Raw genomic sequence first — 16,660 nt, 5'->3', positions numbered from 1 at the left:
GGCTGCTTACACGTGGGGGTGACTGTGCAGGAGGCCGAGGTAGCAAAGGATAGACGTCACCTTTCCTCGGAACGGTCCTCTGCAGTGCCCATGGCAGTGCCTGATCCACTCTCGCTGGAGCTGAGAAGGCAGCTGGTTTTGTCCCCACTGCCCTGATGAAGGAACAGACTTTGTGACTTGCTGGACTGAGATGCAAGCAAGCCAAGTTCTCCTCTTCCCAGCCTCCCTTCTTGAAGTCCTGGGAGGCCCAGATCTCACAGAGGGTGGAGGGGGCTTTCTAGAAACCTTTCTGGCTGGGGGTTGTGTGCTGAGGTGAGGGGAGTAGGCCGGAGCTCTGCTGTGGGGGAGTCAAGGCTGGGGAGGCCATGGGGGAGCAAGAGGCCCCCGTAGGAGCAGGGGGTTCCACGTGCAGAGCTGAGTGGGCTGCAGCCACCCCTAGAGACTGGGGGTGGGAGCTGCCTCCCTGCTAGCGCCCCACCCGGCCCCTCAGAGCATGGAACAGCCGCACGCACTCACTCACTGCAGAGAGCTAGGCTGGGACGGCAGGAGCCTGGACCGCTCCATGCACCTGCCCCTTCCATTTCTCCTCAGATGGAGGTTAATTAATCTCGTCTCAGACTCTAGCTAGAAACCTCCAGCACACTCACCACAGACCTGGTGTCCGCGCCCTTCCTCTCACGCTTCTGCTCATGTCTATCCCTCCACATCAAGCATCCAAGACATGCAGCCAGATAATGCTCATCGGGCCTCCACCTCTGAATTCCTGACTCCTGGGCCATCACGCTAGCCCTAAGGTGCACCCACTCCCCTGGCATCTCCCCTTGGTCAAGGGTCCCTGACTCAAGACAAGGCCTCCACACCCCTCAGCATGGAAGAGTCACAGGACTCAGGGGTAAAAGGGGCATTGGCAGCCTACTCTGCCACCCCCTTCACTCTGCAGAGGGCCAGAGAGAGGCAGAGCAGCACTGGGCCCACGCCCTGGGCCTGCAGGGGCAGTGCCCTTCCGCCAACCCCAGGAAGGCTGAGAGGGAGCCCGGAGAGTGGGCAGCCAGAGCCCCGGGCCAAAGACAGCCCGAGATTCCATATGCCCAGGACGCAGGGAGGCTGCCATGCCGTCTAGACTGGGCTTCCCTTGCTGCTGCCCGTCTGGGCACCCAGGCCCGCTAGGACACATGCTCGATCTCTTTCCTGCCCGTCACCCCCATCACACACACTGCCCAGGCAGCAAGGAACTAGGTTTTTACAATTCCTATGTTTGTACTTGGAACAGCCATATGCCCTCCTGGTTCATTTTAAAACACATGCCCCATCCTCACCCCCAGCCTCCTGCACCCCCGTTTTCTTGTCAGATATCCCCCATCTCAAACAGACCCTCTGGGAAGCACAGCAGAGAAGCCTCCTGAGTGACTCCTCATGGGAGCTGCTCCCTGACATGAGGGAGGCTCAGGTGTCCACTGGGCCCTGGGGCTGGGCTCAGGGTGGTTCCCCAGGCAGGGCTCAGGGGAAGCCTGGCCGGGGGAGGAAGGAGGAAGACCAGAGGGTCAGACGGCCTCTATGCTGGCTCCTTCCTCCTCTGCCCACCCCCAGAGCTCCCAGACACCCCCAGCCATCACATACACGCCGTCCCCTCCTCCTTCCTACACTGCCCACTGAGGCCAAAGCAGCCCAGAGGCGGCCCCTGGGCTCTGGTGCCTGGGAAATGGGAGCAGGATTTGCTCCTCCTGGGCCCAGACAAGCTTCCATCAAACCCCAAAGACACCAGATCAGCAACTGAAGCAGCCTCTCTCCTCCCCCCTCCCCACGGGCCTGGCTTTCCTGGTCTCCCTCTTTTGGCAGCGCCGGTGGGGAGGTGGGGGTGGGAAGAGCTGGGCTCTTCTTGGCAGCTCGGAAGCTGCTGTCGGGTTTCCCTACCAGCTGGACTTCCCCCGCCTCAGCTCCACGTGCTCGGCTCCCTCCCCGCCCCCACCTGAGGCAGTTATCTAAGCTGCAGGGGTGTCATCTGAGTCACAAAGAGGCACTGCCCAAGTAGCCCTGACAGCCAGGTGCCAACACCCCCCCAGAAATGTGGACAGCTTGGGGGTGGGGGAGAGACAGAGCCACCAACTGGAACCCAGCCCCGGACCTGCGGGGAGGTGCAGGAATATGAACGTCTGGCTCCTGGTCAGGCTGCTCCCCTCTCCGGCACTGTTCAAATGAGCCGGGAGATTGGGAGTGACTGTCCCGCTCTGCTCAGGAGGTCCATGCCCCCTGCCTGGGTCAAGAAGCCAGGCAGGCCTGGCCCCGCTGTGTACCCCCAACCCAAGCTCAGTGCACAGGCCCCCCTAAAGCTCCCTGACCCATTTGCAGATGAACGGTTGGGTGGACAGCCGCGGGACACCCCAGCAGGTTCTCACAGGCCTGATTTTCCTGCCTTGCCCTTGGGCTAGCAGGGAAGGGCTGCAATACTCCTCTCTCTTGCCCACTCCCAGCCTCACCCTCACCAGGGAGGCTTCGTGCACAGCCAAGTGGACCCATGCTCAGCTGGGGGAGGGTTCCTCCACACCCTTGTCCAAGGACAGCCACCTGCAGGCAAGCCATGGGGAGGCCCAGGCCCTGGGTGGGTGTCTGTGCCCATGCCTCTGACATCCAGGCCCTCCACCCTGCCGGCCTCCACCCCAAGCCTTCCTCTGGCCCTGTCCCCAGCACCCGGCTGCTGTCCCATCCACTTCCCATGACCCCTGAGTTTCTTGGGGCTGTCTGTGCAGAGCCGGGCACAACGACAGCACAAGGCTCGTGGCTGCTTCTCCCGTGCTGCAGGGACCGTTTCTATGCCACCCGGACTGCCATCTGGCGCCAGCGCTGCCCTTCTCCCCACTTCCCAGCAGAATCCACAGCTCTTGTCCCCAGCGCTGTGGGCTCAGAGTCCCTGGAGTCGTGCACCTTTGGATTCTCCCGGTGCCTGAGCCCGAGCTGCTTCTTGGCCCCAGCGATTGCCCCCAGGCGGGAAGCAACTGCAGCTATTCCTGCAGGGCAGAGATGGCCGGTCCCCACTTCAGATGCCCGGACCACCCCCTGTCCCCACCAACCCTCCATTCCTTCCTACCAGTCACTTGGCACTCACCGTCTTTACTCTGACCGCAAACGCCTTCAATCAGGTGGCTCTCAACCCTCCAGTAAGACCCTCCTGGGATTCCCAGAGAAATCCAGACACCACCGGCAGGCAGAGCGCAGTGGGCACTGATGCCAGAGTCTCCACTCAGCGGGAGCAGGGGCTGGCACGCAGCACACAGCACCGGGAGGTGGAATGCTTGCGGCAGGCAGGGGGCTGCTGGGTCAGTCCCAAACTGAGAAGGAGAGAGGGATGGAGGGAGAGAGAGAGGAGAGACGGAAGAAAGGGGCGAGGGAGGAGAGCGCGCGTGTGCGCGAGCGACGAGCCGACGAGCCGGAGCAGAGCGGGGAGTGACAGCTGGGGTGCATCTGTGATGACAGCGGCAGCAGCACACACAGGCACACACCAGAGGCGCCTCGGCCGCGAGGGCAGTGCTCACCCCGGCCACGCTCACGTATCAGTGGAAAAAGGCGCCTGTGGATGAATCGCTGCCGACCCCGGGGAGGAGGAAAGCTGTTTCACCACCACCTCCATCTTCCATCCTGCGCCTCCAGGCTCTGCCTCACCCCCCGGCTGCACCTGTCTTCTGTGCCTCTCTCCTCTCTTCCCTTCCATCTGGGGAAAGAGGGACAGGCGCAGACACTGAGCAAGCGGCTGACTTTTGTTCCCATTGAGGCCCCCCCGGGAAGCTGGTCTTTCTCCTGTTTTAGAGACATGCAAGGCAGAGTCTCCCATCCTGCCTGAGAGAAGGAAAAACCGAACCCTCCTCTCAGTCATACAAAACAAGGGTGCACAGGGGTGTCCATGTGCCAGATGGCCCTACAGGAAAGGGCCCTGAGCCCCCGAAAAGCCAGGGATCACATGGTCATGCAGAGGTCACTGAGCCTCAGGGTCTGACCACCCCAGGCCAGGACTACTTTAGGAAGCAGAATACCAGAGTTGGCAGCTGGGAGCTTGGGCACAGGGCAGCCTGCAGCAGCTGCTTGCAGACCTTTCTCAGTGCCAGGGACGAGCTTGGCTTCTCAGGGCTCCTTGCTCTTATCTGTGATGGGTCAGGCATGCGAAGGGAAGAGACTGTCATTCAAGAACTTGGAGGCCTCTTTCTTAACCAATCAGGACAAAGCAAGTCAGAAAAATTGATATCCTAAGAGATGGGAAGTGGCTGATCTGAAGGCCAAGTGAGTCAGGGACCAAGCTAGAAGGAAGCCAGGGCCCCCCCAGCCTGGAGCACGAACCCTAAGTCCCCCTTCCTTTGCGTCCACTGCCTGTAGACAGATGAAGCAGTGTGCTAGCAATACATCACCATGTCCTACGTCCCTCTTCCATTTTGCCTGCTTTCCTGGGAAGATTCATAACCAGGACTGGGGTGGGGGTAGAGGAACCCCCTGGACTCAGGATGTCCCTAGAAGGATGCTCCTGCACACTCCTTTCCGTCTGTTCTGCTGGGCCCCCGGGCAGCACAAGGCTTCAGCTGCAGTGTCTTTTCCCTCTGGGGAATCCCCTGCCTCTCACCTCTCTTGTTGGTGCCTCCCACACATCCCACTTTCAAGCAAAAGAGGCTCCCACCTCCCCATAAACACACTTCCTGCTTCTCCATCTCCGTGAAAGCGTGGCCTTCCCTGAAAGCGTGGCCTTCCCTGGGCCTGCAATGCTCTCCCGCCCTTAGGTGGCCTCCCCCTTCCTTAAAATCTCAACCAGAATGTCACCTGCAAGGCGACGTTTCCCCGGAATACCGCAGGACTGGCCCTGCTCCTCCTCTGATCTCTGGTATTCTCTTTGGGCCACGCTCACATTGTGCAGAGGCTTTCCGTGGCCTGCTTCATCTCCTTCCCTATGCAGAGCTGTTCAAGCAGAGGGACCGGCCTCACCTGTTCCATGTCCTTCAGGCCCCAGCACCTTTGTGTCAACTGAGTGAGGAATGGAGGACATGAAAGAGCTCAAGACTGGGCATCAGGGGACCCAGACTCCAGACTCTGTTGCTCAGTGACTAGCTAGCTAGTGAGTTCACTCAGCAGCCCTGGGCCTTGCTGGCTGGGATTCCTGCCCTGCAGAATGAGGAGATGGGTTGAGATCTCTGGTCTCCCTTCTGGCACTGGCCTTCTGTGACCTAAGCATTCACTGTGCACCTGCCGGGTCCGCAGCATGTGTTACAAAAGATGATCCCTCTCATGCCCCACAGTCTCCATCCCGTGCAACACGCAGTCTCAGTCTCCCGGTTAGGTTTTCAAGACAGAGGAGGAGGAAAGAGAAGTAGATACAAGGGCTGGGAGGGCAAAGCTGGAGCTTCTGACTCCTGGCACCACAGCACTCAACAGTGTGCAAACTCATATGTTCATGTGCATGCTATGTGTGTGCATGTGTGTGTACGTGTGTGCATGTGTATGGTGTGCATGCGTGTGCAGGTGTGTGTGCATGCATGTGTGTTTGTGTGTGCATGCATGTGTGTGTGCATGTGCAGCTGTTTGGTTTTGCCATCTGTGGTGACACAGCAGCACCAAGGTGACAGTCTGCATGCAGAGCAAAGATGTACAGCTTGATAAGCCGCTTGCCGGCCTGGCCTTATTGAGGCTCTTTGTTATGTTGTCGGCCAGCGGAGCTGAGCTGAGATCTTACAGGAAAGCTGCATGGAGGAAGGCACGAGATCAATGTGGAGAGGCAGGCCAGAGAGGGAAGGCAGGGGACAGCCCGGAGAGGGAGGACAGGAGGGAGGGAAGGGATTCAGGCCAGCTGGGGCAGGAAGGGGTCTGAGATTTGTCTTCCTCTTTCGGGTCATGACAGACCCCCTGGGGACCAGCGTCGGGGTCTAAAACAGGGGCCCAGCGTGCACAGGCATGAGGGAAGTTTACCTGGTAACTCCCAGGAAAGCAACTGGAAAAGCCGAGTGCCTTGCATTCCCTCAGGCCCTTGGCCTGAATTTCTCTTCACCAAAAGGTGTGAGCTTGTCTGCAAACATAATATCATAAGGTGTTGTCTCCTACACACAGCTGGCTAGCAGGAGATGATGGGAGGAAGGGCAGTCCTCCCCACAAGTAGCCACTCACCTGAATGAGCAGAGCAGGGATTCTGGGGGAGAAGATTCAGTTCCCTGGGTGTCTGGAATGGAAAAACACAACTTGGGTTGTGGGACAGGAGTTGATAGAAGGATTCAGTATGATGCAAGCCAAAGGGTGCAAGCGGTTGGGTGCCGCAGAACACTGTTGACTCACTGGTAAATATATTTCCGTGCCTCACCGCCTTTACTCCCAATACCACATCTTGTCTTCAGCATCCTACAGTTCTTCTTCGTGTCTCACTTAAATCCCCATTCCTCAGTGGATTGCCTCCGAGGTCTTCAAGGGACCCAGAGCACAGCTAAAGCTCCAGGATCTCAAGTTCAGGGACAGTGAGAAGGCACAGCAAAATGGAGAGGAAGGAGATCAGCAAGGCCCCTGAAGCTTGGAGGGAAGGGACAGTGAGACCTGCTAGAATTCTGCTTCCCTGTCAAGTGGCTGGCTCAGATTGAATTAGCTTACATAGCTCAAGAACGATGTATGGAGCCACACTGTGATAGGAACGGGTTCTAGGTGCTGGGGATCAAAACTCAATCCCCTGCCTGGTATTAGCCCCAGGCAGACAATAAATGAGAAATCAAATAGATGAACAAATCATGTCACTTAGAAAATTCAAAAAGTAATGAGATAGAGAGTGAAAGGTGGTGGCGGAGGGAACCTGCTTTGTCTCGGGAGGCCAGGGACAGCCACTCCCTATAGGAGATGGTGTTGGGCTGAGACCTGATCATGGGAAGGAGCCAGCCATGTAAAATTCTAGGGGAAGAGCATTCCAGGAGGAGAAAACAGTTGGTACAAATGCCCTGGGGTTAGAATGAGCTTAATATGTTTGAGAGATGAAGTGTTTCTGGTTGAAATGAGAGAAATCAGCAGGGCCAGTTCACGTGGCCATCTTACAAGTTTAGATTTTAAGATCAATGGGGGCCAGGCGCGATGACTCACGCCTGTAATTTCTGAAGTGTTCAGCACTTTGGGAGACTGAGGCGGGTAGATCACTTGAGGTCAGGAGTTTGAGACCAGCCTGGCCAATGTGGTGAAACCCCATCTCTACCAGAAATACAAAAATTAGCCATGCATGGTGTCACACGCACCTGTAATCCTAGCTACCCGGGAGGCTGAGGCAGGAGAATCAGTTGAACCAGGGAGGCAGAGGTTGCAATGAGCTGAGATCATGCCACTGTGCTCCAGCCTGGGTGACAGAGTGAGACTCCGTCTCAAAAAAACAAAACGAAAAAGAGCAATGGGACGACATTAGAGGGTTTTAAGCCAGGGAGTGGTGTGATTTGATCTTCAGAAAGATCACTCTCGCGGCTATGTGGAGAATGGATTAGAGAGAGGTGGGATGGAAAGCGGTGGACAGCTCGGGGGTACTTGCATTAATCCAAGTGAGGGCAATGTTGGCTTGGCCAAGGGTGGTAACCGTGGAGATGGAGGGAAGCGGACAGATTTATAAAATTTTGGCACTAAGGTGTGCAGACCTTAGATGGGAGGAGGGAAAATGATAGCAATCAGGTAGAAAATGTGTTGTGAAATGGAGACGTCTCAAGGAGGGTCAGGTTTAGGGAAGAACATGGCAAGTTCAAAGTAAGAGGTGAAGCCAGCTGGACTTCTTGGGTTGAGTGGGGACTTTGAGAACTTTTTTATCTTACAAGAGGATTGTAAAACGCACTCATTAGCGCTCTGTGACCCAAGGGCAGATGACATGCCAATAGGCGGTTGCAATGCCCTAAATTTCGCAAAGGACACCGAGGCAAGACACACAGCTTGCCTTGGAGGAGCTTGGAATGGAACCAAGTGGGGGAAAATCTGCTCTGTGCCCTGCTCCCCCCATTTCTGCCCAAGGAACCTCAAAACCTACACCCCCACCCTCTCCAGACTCCCCATGTTAGAATCATAGAATTTCTTCCAGCTCAGAAATCTCATGATTCTATGCGACTTGACACTGAGCCATCCAATGGAAAGGCAGAGTCTCATTCTAGGAACAATGTGAGACCTCTTTGACCGTGGAGGCCAAGGGCAGGATGGAGGAAACTCTCTTCGATCCCGAAGAGCGGGTGGTTCTGAACACCAGCGTGATTCACTCTGATGATCCTCTTTCATTCAGCCTTTTCTGAAAGAAATCTGTCTAAAATGAATATCTAGGGTGGTCTTACAAGGGAAAAGAAGGAGAAGAGACGGAGGGGTCCCCGCAACCTGAGAGGGGCACATGAGCGGGAGGAGGAGCACGACCGTGCTAGGCCCTGAGCACACCTCACCTGCTGCTGTGCACTGTGTCTGCAGCTCTCATCTTTGTCATGAGCCAACAAATGGGTCTACCCATCCCCTTCCAGCCCACTCCTTTCAGCCACCTGGACCTCAAAGCAACAAAGACACCCCCAAAGAATTGAAATGTTCCCATATCGTAGGACCTGTTCAAGAAGGCCAGCCAGCCAGATACCACCCCAGGATTGCCGTGAGACTCCAAGGGAGGGGAGGGGCCCCTCAGGGCCTCGGTTGCTTCATCTGCAAACTCAGATTAGCTCTAGAATAACACTGTCCAAAACAGTGGCCAAAAACCATACGTGGCTATTTAAATTTAAGTTAATTGAAATTAAAATGTTTTAAAATTCAGGTCCTCAGGCGTGCTAGCCACACTCCGAGTTCTCGGTAGCCACGTGTGGCTATTGGCTACTGTTTAGGACAGCACAGCTGTAGGCCATCTTCATCATCTTAGAAGGTTCAGTGGGTAAGGCTTTGGACAGGGGTTCCCTAAATATGGTGCCTGTACTAGCAGCATCGGCCACCCCTGGGAACACTTCAGAAATTCTCAGGCCCACCCTGGAGCCCCTGAAGGAGAAACTCTGGGGGTGGGGTTCTAACAAACCTTCCAGGCGATTGTGATGCACGCTGAAATTTAAAAACCAAGGCTCTAGTCTGGAGTGACAGCCTCACACATTATCTCACTTGAGCCTCAACAATCTTATGCTCCTTCGGCCCTTCAAGGGGAAGTAGAAGTGTGACTCATCTTGCAGCTGAGAAGACAAAATTCAAAGATCACAATCCTGGAAAACGCAGGGCTGGACCTCTGGCCTGTCACCCTTCCCTGCTCCCATTTTACCCATCAAATTTCTCTAAGATCATTCCAGATTGAAAAAGCGAAAACACAATTCTGTATCTCTGTGCCGTACTGGAACTCCCGCCAACTGGGTACTGGAGAAGTGGGAATGATTGTGATGGACACAGCGTAATGGTTAAGAAGCCACATCTGCTCACGTTTCACAGATGAGGAAACCGGAGCCTGAGTAGAGAGTGGCTTGCCTGTGCCCGCCGCTCCTTCCCGACCGCCAGGACTCAGTCCAGGTCGAGAGGAGGCAGGTTCAGGGATAGGTAGGCTGCAGTCCTGCTTCTGTTATTAACAAGCTGGTGACTTGGGCAAGCCACGTGACTCTGAAAAGCCACCATTTCTTCAGCTTGGAAAGTCAGAATAATAATAGGACTGGCCTGCTGTGGGATTCAATACACTCATGCATGTGAGGTGCCGGACACGTTCTAAGCGCCCGGCGCAGTTTTGATATTATTATACCAGACACTAGGAAGCTGGCCTAGTTTTGAAATTCTTCTTCTTTTCAATATAACCCGCCTCTTCTTTCTATTCATTGGCCCCAAGTTTTCCTGGAGCTCTTTGTCCCAGATTTCTCTTGATATGTCAGCACCCGTTTGGGTTCTCCAAGCCTATTTGGGAACCAGAAAGGCAAGGGTGGCCCTTGTAAGCAGTCATCAAAAGAGAACTCTTTGCCAGCTGGTGGTGCCTGTAGTTTCCTGGAACCTGCCTGCAGCCCCAGGCAAATCCGATCCTGGCTTTGAGCTGGAAAAGGGCCTCCTTATAAAGCGGGGAAGAGCCTGAGCAGGCAGAGGGTGTGAAAGAAATGGTTACACCAGGTTCAGATCCAAGGAGCCCATGAGTTGCTGGGCCATGGCCCTGAATTCCAGTCTCCGGGCGCCACTCTTGGTCATGTGATTTGGTCAAAAGGGTGGGTCTCTCTGGCCTCTATATTCCCATCTACCGGAGAGGGGAGACTGAGCCGTCCCATCCACCGGCCGTGAGTTCCCAGAGATCTAGGGTGAATCTGCCCTCATTGTTCTCTGGAACGGGAGCCTCCTCGCTGCCGGGCTGCGTCTCTCTTCTTCCCCCACCCCTCCCGCTCCCCAGGAACCTCGGTGGCACTCTGCCCTCTGACTCAGTCCTCCCGTCCGCTACTGTCTCTCTCCTCAATTCCGGCGGAAGCACCTCCTCTCTTTAACTCGACTCTGTTTTTTTCTCTCCCTGTCTCTTCCCTGGCCTTGCCCTCTCTCTTCCTGCCCTGTAGCCGTGGGCGTCCAAATGAAGCTGGAATTCCTCCAGCGCAAATTCTGGGCGGCAACACGGCAGGTAGGTGTCAATGCGGCAGGTCGGTGTGATGTCAGGCCAGGTCGGGTGGGGAACTCACTGTGCTTCCCTGGGTGTAGACCCTCTCGTATCCCCTTGGATGCTCCACTGCCTTGAGACTCTCAGGATGCCCTCCCAGCCCCCTCCCGCTTCTCAGCCCCTCACTCCCCAGCCTGCAGGCCGGGCCTCAGCGCTGGTCCCCAGCCCCTCCCAGCCCAGTGCTGAGGGGCACGACCCAGAGTCACCCCCTCTCGCCATCCCAAAGTCACTGGGTCACCTCCCCGCTGCAGAAGGAGAGCCATCTCACTCCACTGTCCGAGGTCCAAGGTCCAGGCCCTGATGGCTGGCAAGAGATGCCAGAGACAAGAGCGGCTTCTGACCAAGAACTCCCAGCTCTGCCTGGCCCGGTCCTGTCCGTTCTGCTGGCTCCTTTCCCCTCTGCTTCCCCAGAGCCCTCAGGTCCCTCTGGGCTTCTGAGCTGCCCCCATCACCTCCCTCAAGCTCCCTCAGCCCCAATGTCCTGCAACGCCGACCCCCTCGGCCCCCATCACTCATTGCTGCGGCCTGGCTTTGGGCAAGTGCAGGGAGCCCAAGAATGAATGGGGAGGGATGGAGGGCAGGGGGCTGCGGTCACCCTCCGCCTCACCGGACAGCCAGTGCAGAGTCCACAAAGCCCCCTCCCCACACCAGCATTGAGGCGCGGGGGCTGCAGGGCCTGCACCTCTAGAAGGGCTACCTGGGCCACTCCACCAGCCAGGGCCTGCAACATGCAGCACCCACAGGCCACATACCACACACACAGAGCTAACACACACCACACGCATGTACCCTCCGCATACAGACACACATGCACACACCTCACACATGTGCTGTCTGCATACGACACATACATCCCACACCCCACACACATGCCCTCTGCATACAGATACACACCCCATGCACACACGCACACACGCACTGCAAACGCACCCCACACACAGCGTTCCCACTTACATGCGCCATTTCTACCACACACATGCATGCGGTCTCCACATTCAGTCTCTCCTCTTCCTTCCAGTGCAGCACTGTGGACGGGCCGTGCACACAGAGCTGTGAGGACAGTGTAAGTTCTGCCCGAGTGAGGAAACTGGAGGAGGGAGCCATGGCCCTCCACCCGGTCCTGCTTGCGGGCCAGCTTCCCTCTCCCAAATCCCCTCCGTCCCTGCAGTGAAGGCTCCCCACGCTGCCTTCCAGAGCTGGGGGACAGGCCGGGGCGGGTGAGGGTCCTGGCGTAACCTCCCTTCTGGGTTTCCCCCAGGATCTGGACTGCTTCGTCATCGACAACAATGGGTTCATTCTGATCTCCAAGAGGTCCCATGAGGTGAGTCAGTGGGGACGTGGAATGAGGGGGAGAGGGCAGCAGGAGGACTGGAGACATCGGGCAGCCACTCCAGCCAAAGAGAGCCCCACGGCCCCAGGAGGGAACCCTGCTCAGGGCCAATTCAGCTGAAAGGTCTGAGGTGTTCTTAAAGCCAAAGTCAACAGAGCAAGATGGCAGAGTTTGGAGCACTTTTCAACTCCGAGAGTCAGAGAAAATATTACTTCTTCATTTTACCTGTCACTAGCCTGGCCTCCTCCCATCCCTGGCAGGAGCCACTCAGTAACCCCATCTCAGGGCCCTGCCTGGCCACACTGACCCAGCCTCACGCGGGGCCTCCCCGCAGGGATCCAAGCACACCCACTCATCAGATCACGCCCCAACCCCCTCCTGCCTTTCTACCATCGTGGGGCCAGAAGACACGTCTTCCCCACTTCCTGTTCTTGTCCCATCTGGACCTTATGGAAAATTATACTCTCGCCCACCACGCGCGGCCTTCGGTGTGCCGGGGAAGAAATGGGGGGTGGATGTGACGCCTTCTCACCTGAACGCCTGGCTCGCACATCCTAACCTTCCCCTGCCCGCTGGGTGTGGGCATCTCTCCGAACTGAGCATGTACTCAGACAGGAAAAAGAGAAAGTACAGTAATATTTTTATACTTGCTGGGCTCCAAGAGGGGCCTCAAAATGGATTATTCCTTTAGCCAGGAATCAAACTGAGAAAGAAGCCCATTCCAACCTGAAGCAAATCCAGATCTATTCACCAGACATATTTCCTTGAAGCGAGGCAGAGCATCCGACCGGCCTCCTGCCTGAGCCTCGGGGAAAGGGGCATAGTATTTGGTTCTGTGTGAGCTTCACTACTAATTAGAAATGTAGGCCGGGCGCGGTGGCTCAAGCCTGTAATCCCAGCACTTTGGGAGGCCGAGACGGGCGGATCACGAGGTCAGGAGATCGAGACCATCCTGGCTAACATGGTGAAACCCCGTCTCTACTAAAAAATACAAAAAACTAGCCGGGCGAGGTGGCGGGCGCCTGTAGTCCCAGCTACTCGGGAGGCTGAGGCAGGAGAATGGCGTAAACCCGGGAGGCGGAGCTTGTAGTGAGCTGAGATCCGGCCACTGCACTCCAGCCTGGGTGACAGCGAGACTCCGTCTCAAAAAAAAAAAAAAAAAAAAATGTGATGTGGGCAAGCGACTTCCGCTCACCATGTCTCGCTGGTGGCTGGACTCCACAGTGTCTAAGCAGCCCCAGCTGAAGGCTCGCACCGCCTGGGATGTGGAGGCAGATGCAGAGGTCGTGGTCAAGGCCGCCTGCGCGCATCTCAGGGCTGTGGTCTGGCCTGACCGGGATGCGGCTTCCGATCCAAAGAAGTCATTGGAACAGGGCAGAAACCGGAGCAGGGGTTTCGGAAGGAGACTTGGGAAAGAGGACAAGTGAGGACAAAGGGGGCACCAGTGGGTCATGAAATCTAACTCCTTGGGGTAGTGTTTAAATGACCCACTTAACGAGCAGCCGTTCTCAGCCACAAGAGCAGAGAAGCCCAAGACGGTTTCATTCAACTTCCTCTTGGTGGGAGTGGGGGCGGGGCTTTGCAGGACTTAGCTCATTGTTCATCGTGGCCACCTGGGCGCCTGCGTCTGGTTTCCCCCTTCTCCCTTTCATGCCCCCTTTTGGCCATTTCACTCCTCCCCAGACAGAGTCCGGGCCTTTGTATTTTTCCATTGTTCTGGGAGAAAGCCAGTGATGACAGGAGTTGAAACCAGTGGTTGGTGTGAGGCTCTGGGATTACCTGATGCCCCCTCGTTCGTGCTCTGACCCCCTTGCCCTGGGTAACTGAGCCTGACCACGGCCCCAGGCCTCCCGTGGTGTTGGCTTTCAAGGGCCAGAGCATGGGCTAAGGCGTCCCAGAGAGAGCTTGGATTCTGGACACTGGGATGGGAGGTGGCAGGACAGAGGGACGGGATGGCCAAGCCTGAGAGCAAGCTCTGGAGCAGGGGTCGGCGAGCATTTCCTAAAGGGGAGGATGCACATTTTGGTTTTGAACTTCATGAGACTCAGCCCTGCTACTGCAGCAAGAAAGCAGCCACGGGCCATCTGTGAGCAAATGCACGCGGCACGGCTCCAGTAAAGCCTTTGAATACTGAAATGTGAATTTCAGATCAATTTCATGTGTCATGAGATGTTATCAATCTTTTGACTTTTTTTCCCCAACCACTTGAACACGGAAAAGCCAGTCTTAGATCAAGGTCCCACACGAATCAACAGTGAGCCAGGCTTGACCTGTGGGCTGTGGTTGCCAGCCCCTGCTCCAGAGGCAGCGGACAACCGTGCAGGGAGCCAGCCCTGGAGGGGAACCACTCCAATCTTGAGAGAAGCTGGCAAGCGTGTGGCATCTCGAGATAGGAACCCCTCGAGGGAACCTCTCATAACCCACTGGGCCACTTTGGTCCTATTCTGTCCAGACCACATTTGCTCACGTCTTCACAGATTGTAAAATCACTGAGAACAAGTTTGGATTAGATGTGGTAGCAGTCAGTTACTCAGAGATTTATATTTTATAATGTATTTGTTTACTTAACTCATTCACCCCCATTTTCTCAGTGATTCTATTACCTTTTTACCCTGTGTGTAGTTTTACATGCCATCCCAAATCCTCCATGAAATGAAACAGGAGAGACATGAACTGACCTTCTAGAGGCTCCTACCAGGTCCCCCACTCCCGCCGTGCTTGGCTCACCTTTGCTTCCCCAACGGTGAGGCCCCAGAAGTGAGGACGGCCCCCCACATCATCTGCTGGGACCTTATTAGTCTCACTTTACACAGGATGGGAAAATGAGGTCCTGCAAGGTTAGGGCATTAACCCAAAAACTCACAGCCACAGAAAAGCCAGAATTCAAACCCAGAAAGTCAACTGAAGAGCAGCAAAGAAGAGGGGGAAGAAGATTCTAGAAAAGACCTCTTGGAAGGGGAACTGAGCTGGGAGAACACTGGTCTTGATGGGACCTGAGCATCTGCAGGGCACAGTTCATGACCCCAGCTAGACTGGCCTCCTCTGGTGGGTGTGGAGGCTGCAAGTCCCGGCCCCCTGGGTGACACTCCTGGCCCTGAGCCCCACCCAGGTCACTCTGTCACCGCTTAAAGTGGAGTTCATTCACTTGTTGCGCTCAGCTGAGTCTCATGGAATTAGGACCGATGCCTGTAGGACCTGAAAGGCAAGGCCCAGGAATCCCAACCCTGTGTTAAGCTCTGGGCTAGTGTCAAGCCCTGGGAGTCAAGACACTGTGACAGGGCTCACTTCCTCTTTCCTCACTCTGGACAGCTCTGACCATGCAGCCTGAACTGTGTCAGGTTATGGGAGGGCAGCAGGCCAGAGACCCCACCTGGCATGGTGCCTGACACACAGCAGACACTCGATAACTGTGTGGAGAACTGAACTGGCCTGAGAGTGAGGGCTGGAGGTAGCAGGTGCTGGACTGGGAGGTGAGTGGAAGACAGGGCGGTAGAGAGTCTGGGGCTAATGCCACTTGTTCAACTGTCCAACCCTCTGTCCATCCATCTGTTTTTGCTATTTTTGAAAAAAACGTATTCATTTAACAACTCTGTAGCAGTTACCTATTGCTGCGTAACAAATTATCGCAAAAGGAGTGGCTTACAACCAGAAGACTTAAAATCTGGCAGTTTCTGTGGGTAAGGGATCTGGGTGCAGCTGGCTCAGGGTCTTGCACAAGGCTACAGCACCAAGGTCCCCAGGGCTGCTGTCATTTCCAGGCTGGACCTGAGAAGGATCTGCATCCGGTCCTACGTTGGCGGGATTCAGTTGCTCCAGGGCTGTGAGGCGGAAGCATAGGGCGGCTCACAGCAGGCGGCTTCCTTCATCAAACTGAGCAAGCCAAGGTGGAAGTCGGTCTTTTGGAACCTGATTTCAGAAAGGACACCCCATCACTTTTACCGTAGTCTGTTTGCTAGAAACAAGGTACTATGTCCCACCTACACTCAAGAGGAGGGGCTTACACAAGGGCAGGACTCCCAGGCGGCCGGGATCATTGTGAACCACTTTAGAGTCTGCCCACCACCAACTCCCACCAACCGACCCAAACCCGCCCCTCTTCCCCAAACACACAAGCGCCATCGAGGGCCACAGGGTCTGGCCTCCCCTACTCATCCACTCCTTACTGCTCCTCCCTGCTCATCTCTAGGCCTCCAGTGCCACTGAAGGATGGAAGCCCCAGCATCTGGGAGCTTGTCAGAGATGCAGATTTGCCAGGGCCCCACCCAGACCTACGGACTCAGGCACTTTGGGACTGGGGTCCAGCAGTCTGCTCAAAGGGGCCCTCCAGGTGACTGGGTGCGTGATGGGTTGAGAACCCTCCCCAGGCCTCATGGCTGCTGTGGAGCTGGATGCACTTTAGCTGGCTGCTGTCGCCTTCCTGACTGGGCAAATGTGTCCAAAGCTTCCAGCGACTCCTTGTCCCTGCTAGGGTTCACCCAGGGGCCTGGAGAGAGAAGCCTGTTGAGCTACAGATGCAAAGATTCTTCCCAAAGTCCTTCCACATCCTCCTCCCCACAGTCAGTGAGTGGGGAAACCACAAGGGTCCCGAGGGAGTGGCTGCTTGGCTCTCCTGGCGCCAGTGGTGTTCCAGGCCTGCTGATTAGACATTTGGCCTCTCTTCCAGGCCGGGGCTCATTCTTATAATAAAGAGTTATGGATGACAAGATTGCAACCCTTGATGTGGGGCCTAGAAAGAGAAGCAGACAGCTGGG

The 16,660-nt window shown here is 56.0% G+C and overlaps 1 protein-coding gene across 1 annotated transcript in view; it reads left to right on the top strand.

Moving 5' to 3' along the window:
* The window catches only part of CACNA2D4 (calcium voltage-gated channel auxiliary subunit alpha2delta 4), a 126,874-nt gene that overhangs the window by 97,328 nt on the left and 12,886 nt on the right, over positions 1-16,660 (top strand). Inside the window, exons 27-29 of the mRNA XM_026447804.1 lie at positions 10,482-10,543; positions 11,598-11,642; positions 11,838-11,900. Of these exons, the coding sequence (XP_026303589.1) occupies positions 10,482-10,543; positions 11,598-11,642; positions 11,838-11,900 (170 nt within the window). The remainder of the gene's footprint in view (positions 1-10,481; positions 10,544-11,597; positions 11,643-11,837; positions 11,901-16,660) is intronic.

Source organism: Piliocolobus tephrosceles, chromosome 10, assembly GCF_002776525.5.
Source record: "Piliocolobus tephrosceles isolate RC106 chromosome 10, ASM277652v3, whole genome shotgun sequence".
NCBI lineage: Eukaryota > Metazoa > Chordata > Mammalia > Primates > Cercopithecidae > Piliocolobus > Piliocolobus tephrosceles.
Note: the sequence above shows the minus strand (reverse complement) of the source record. Positions and strands in the feature narration are given on the sequence as shown.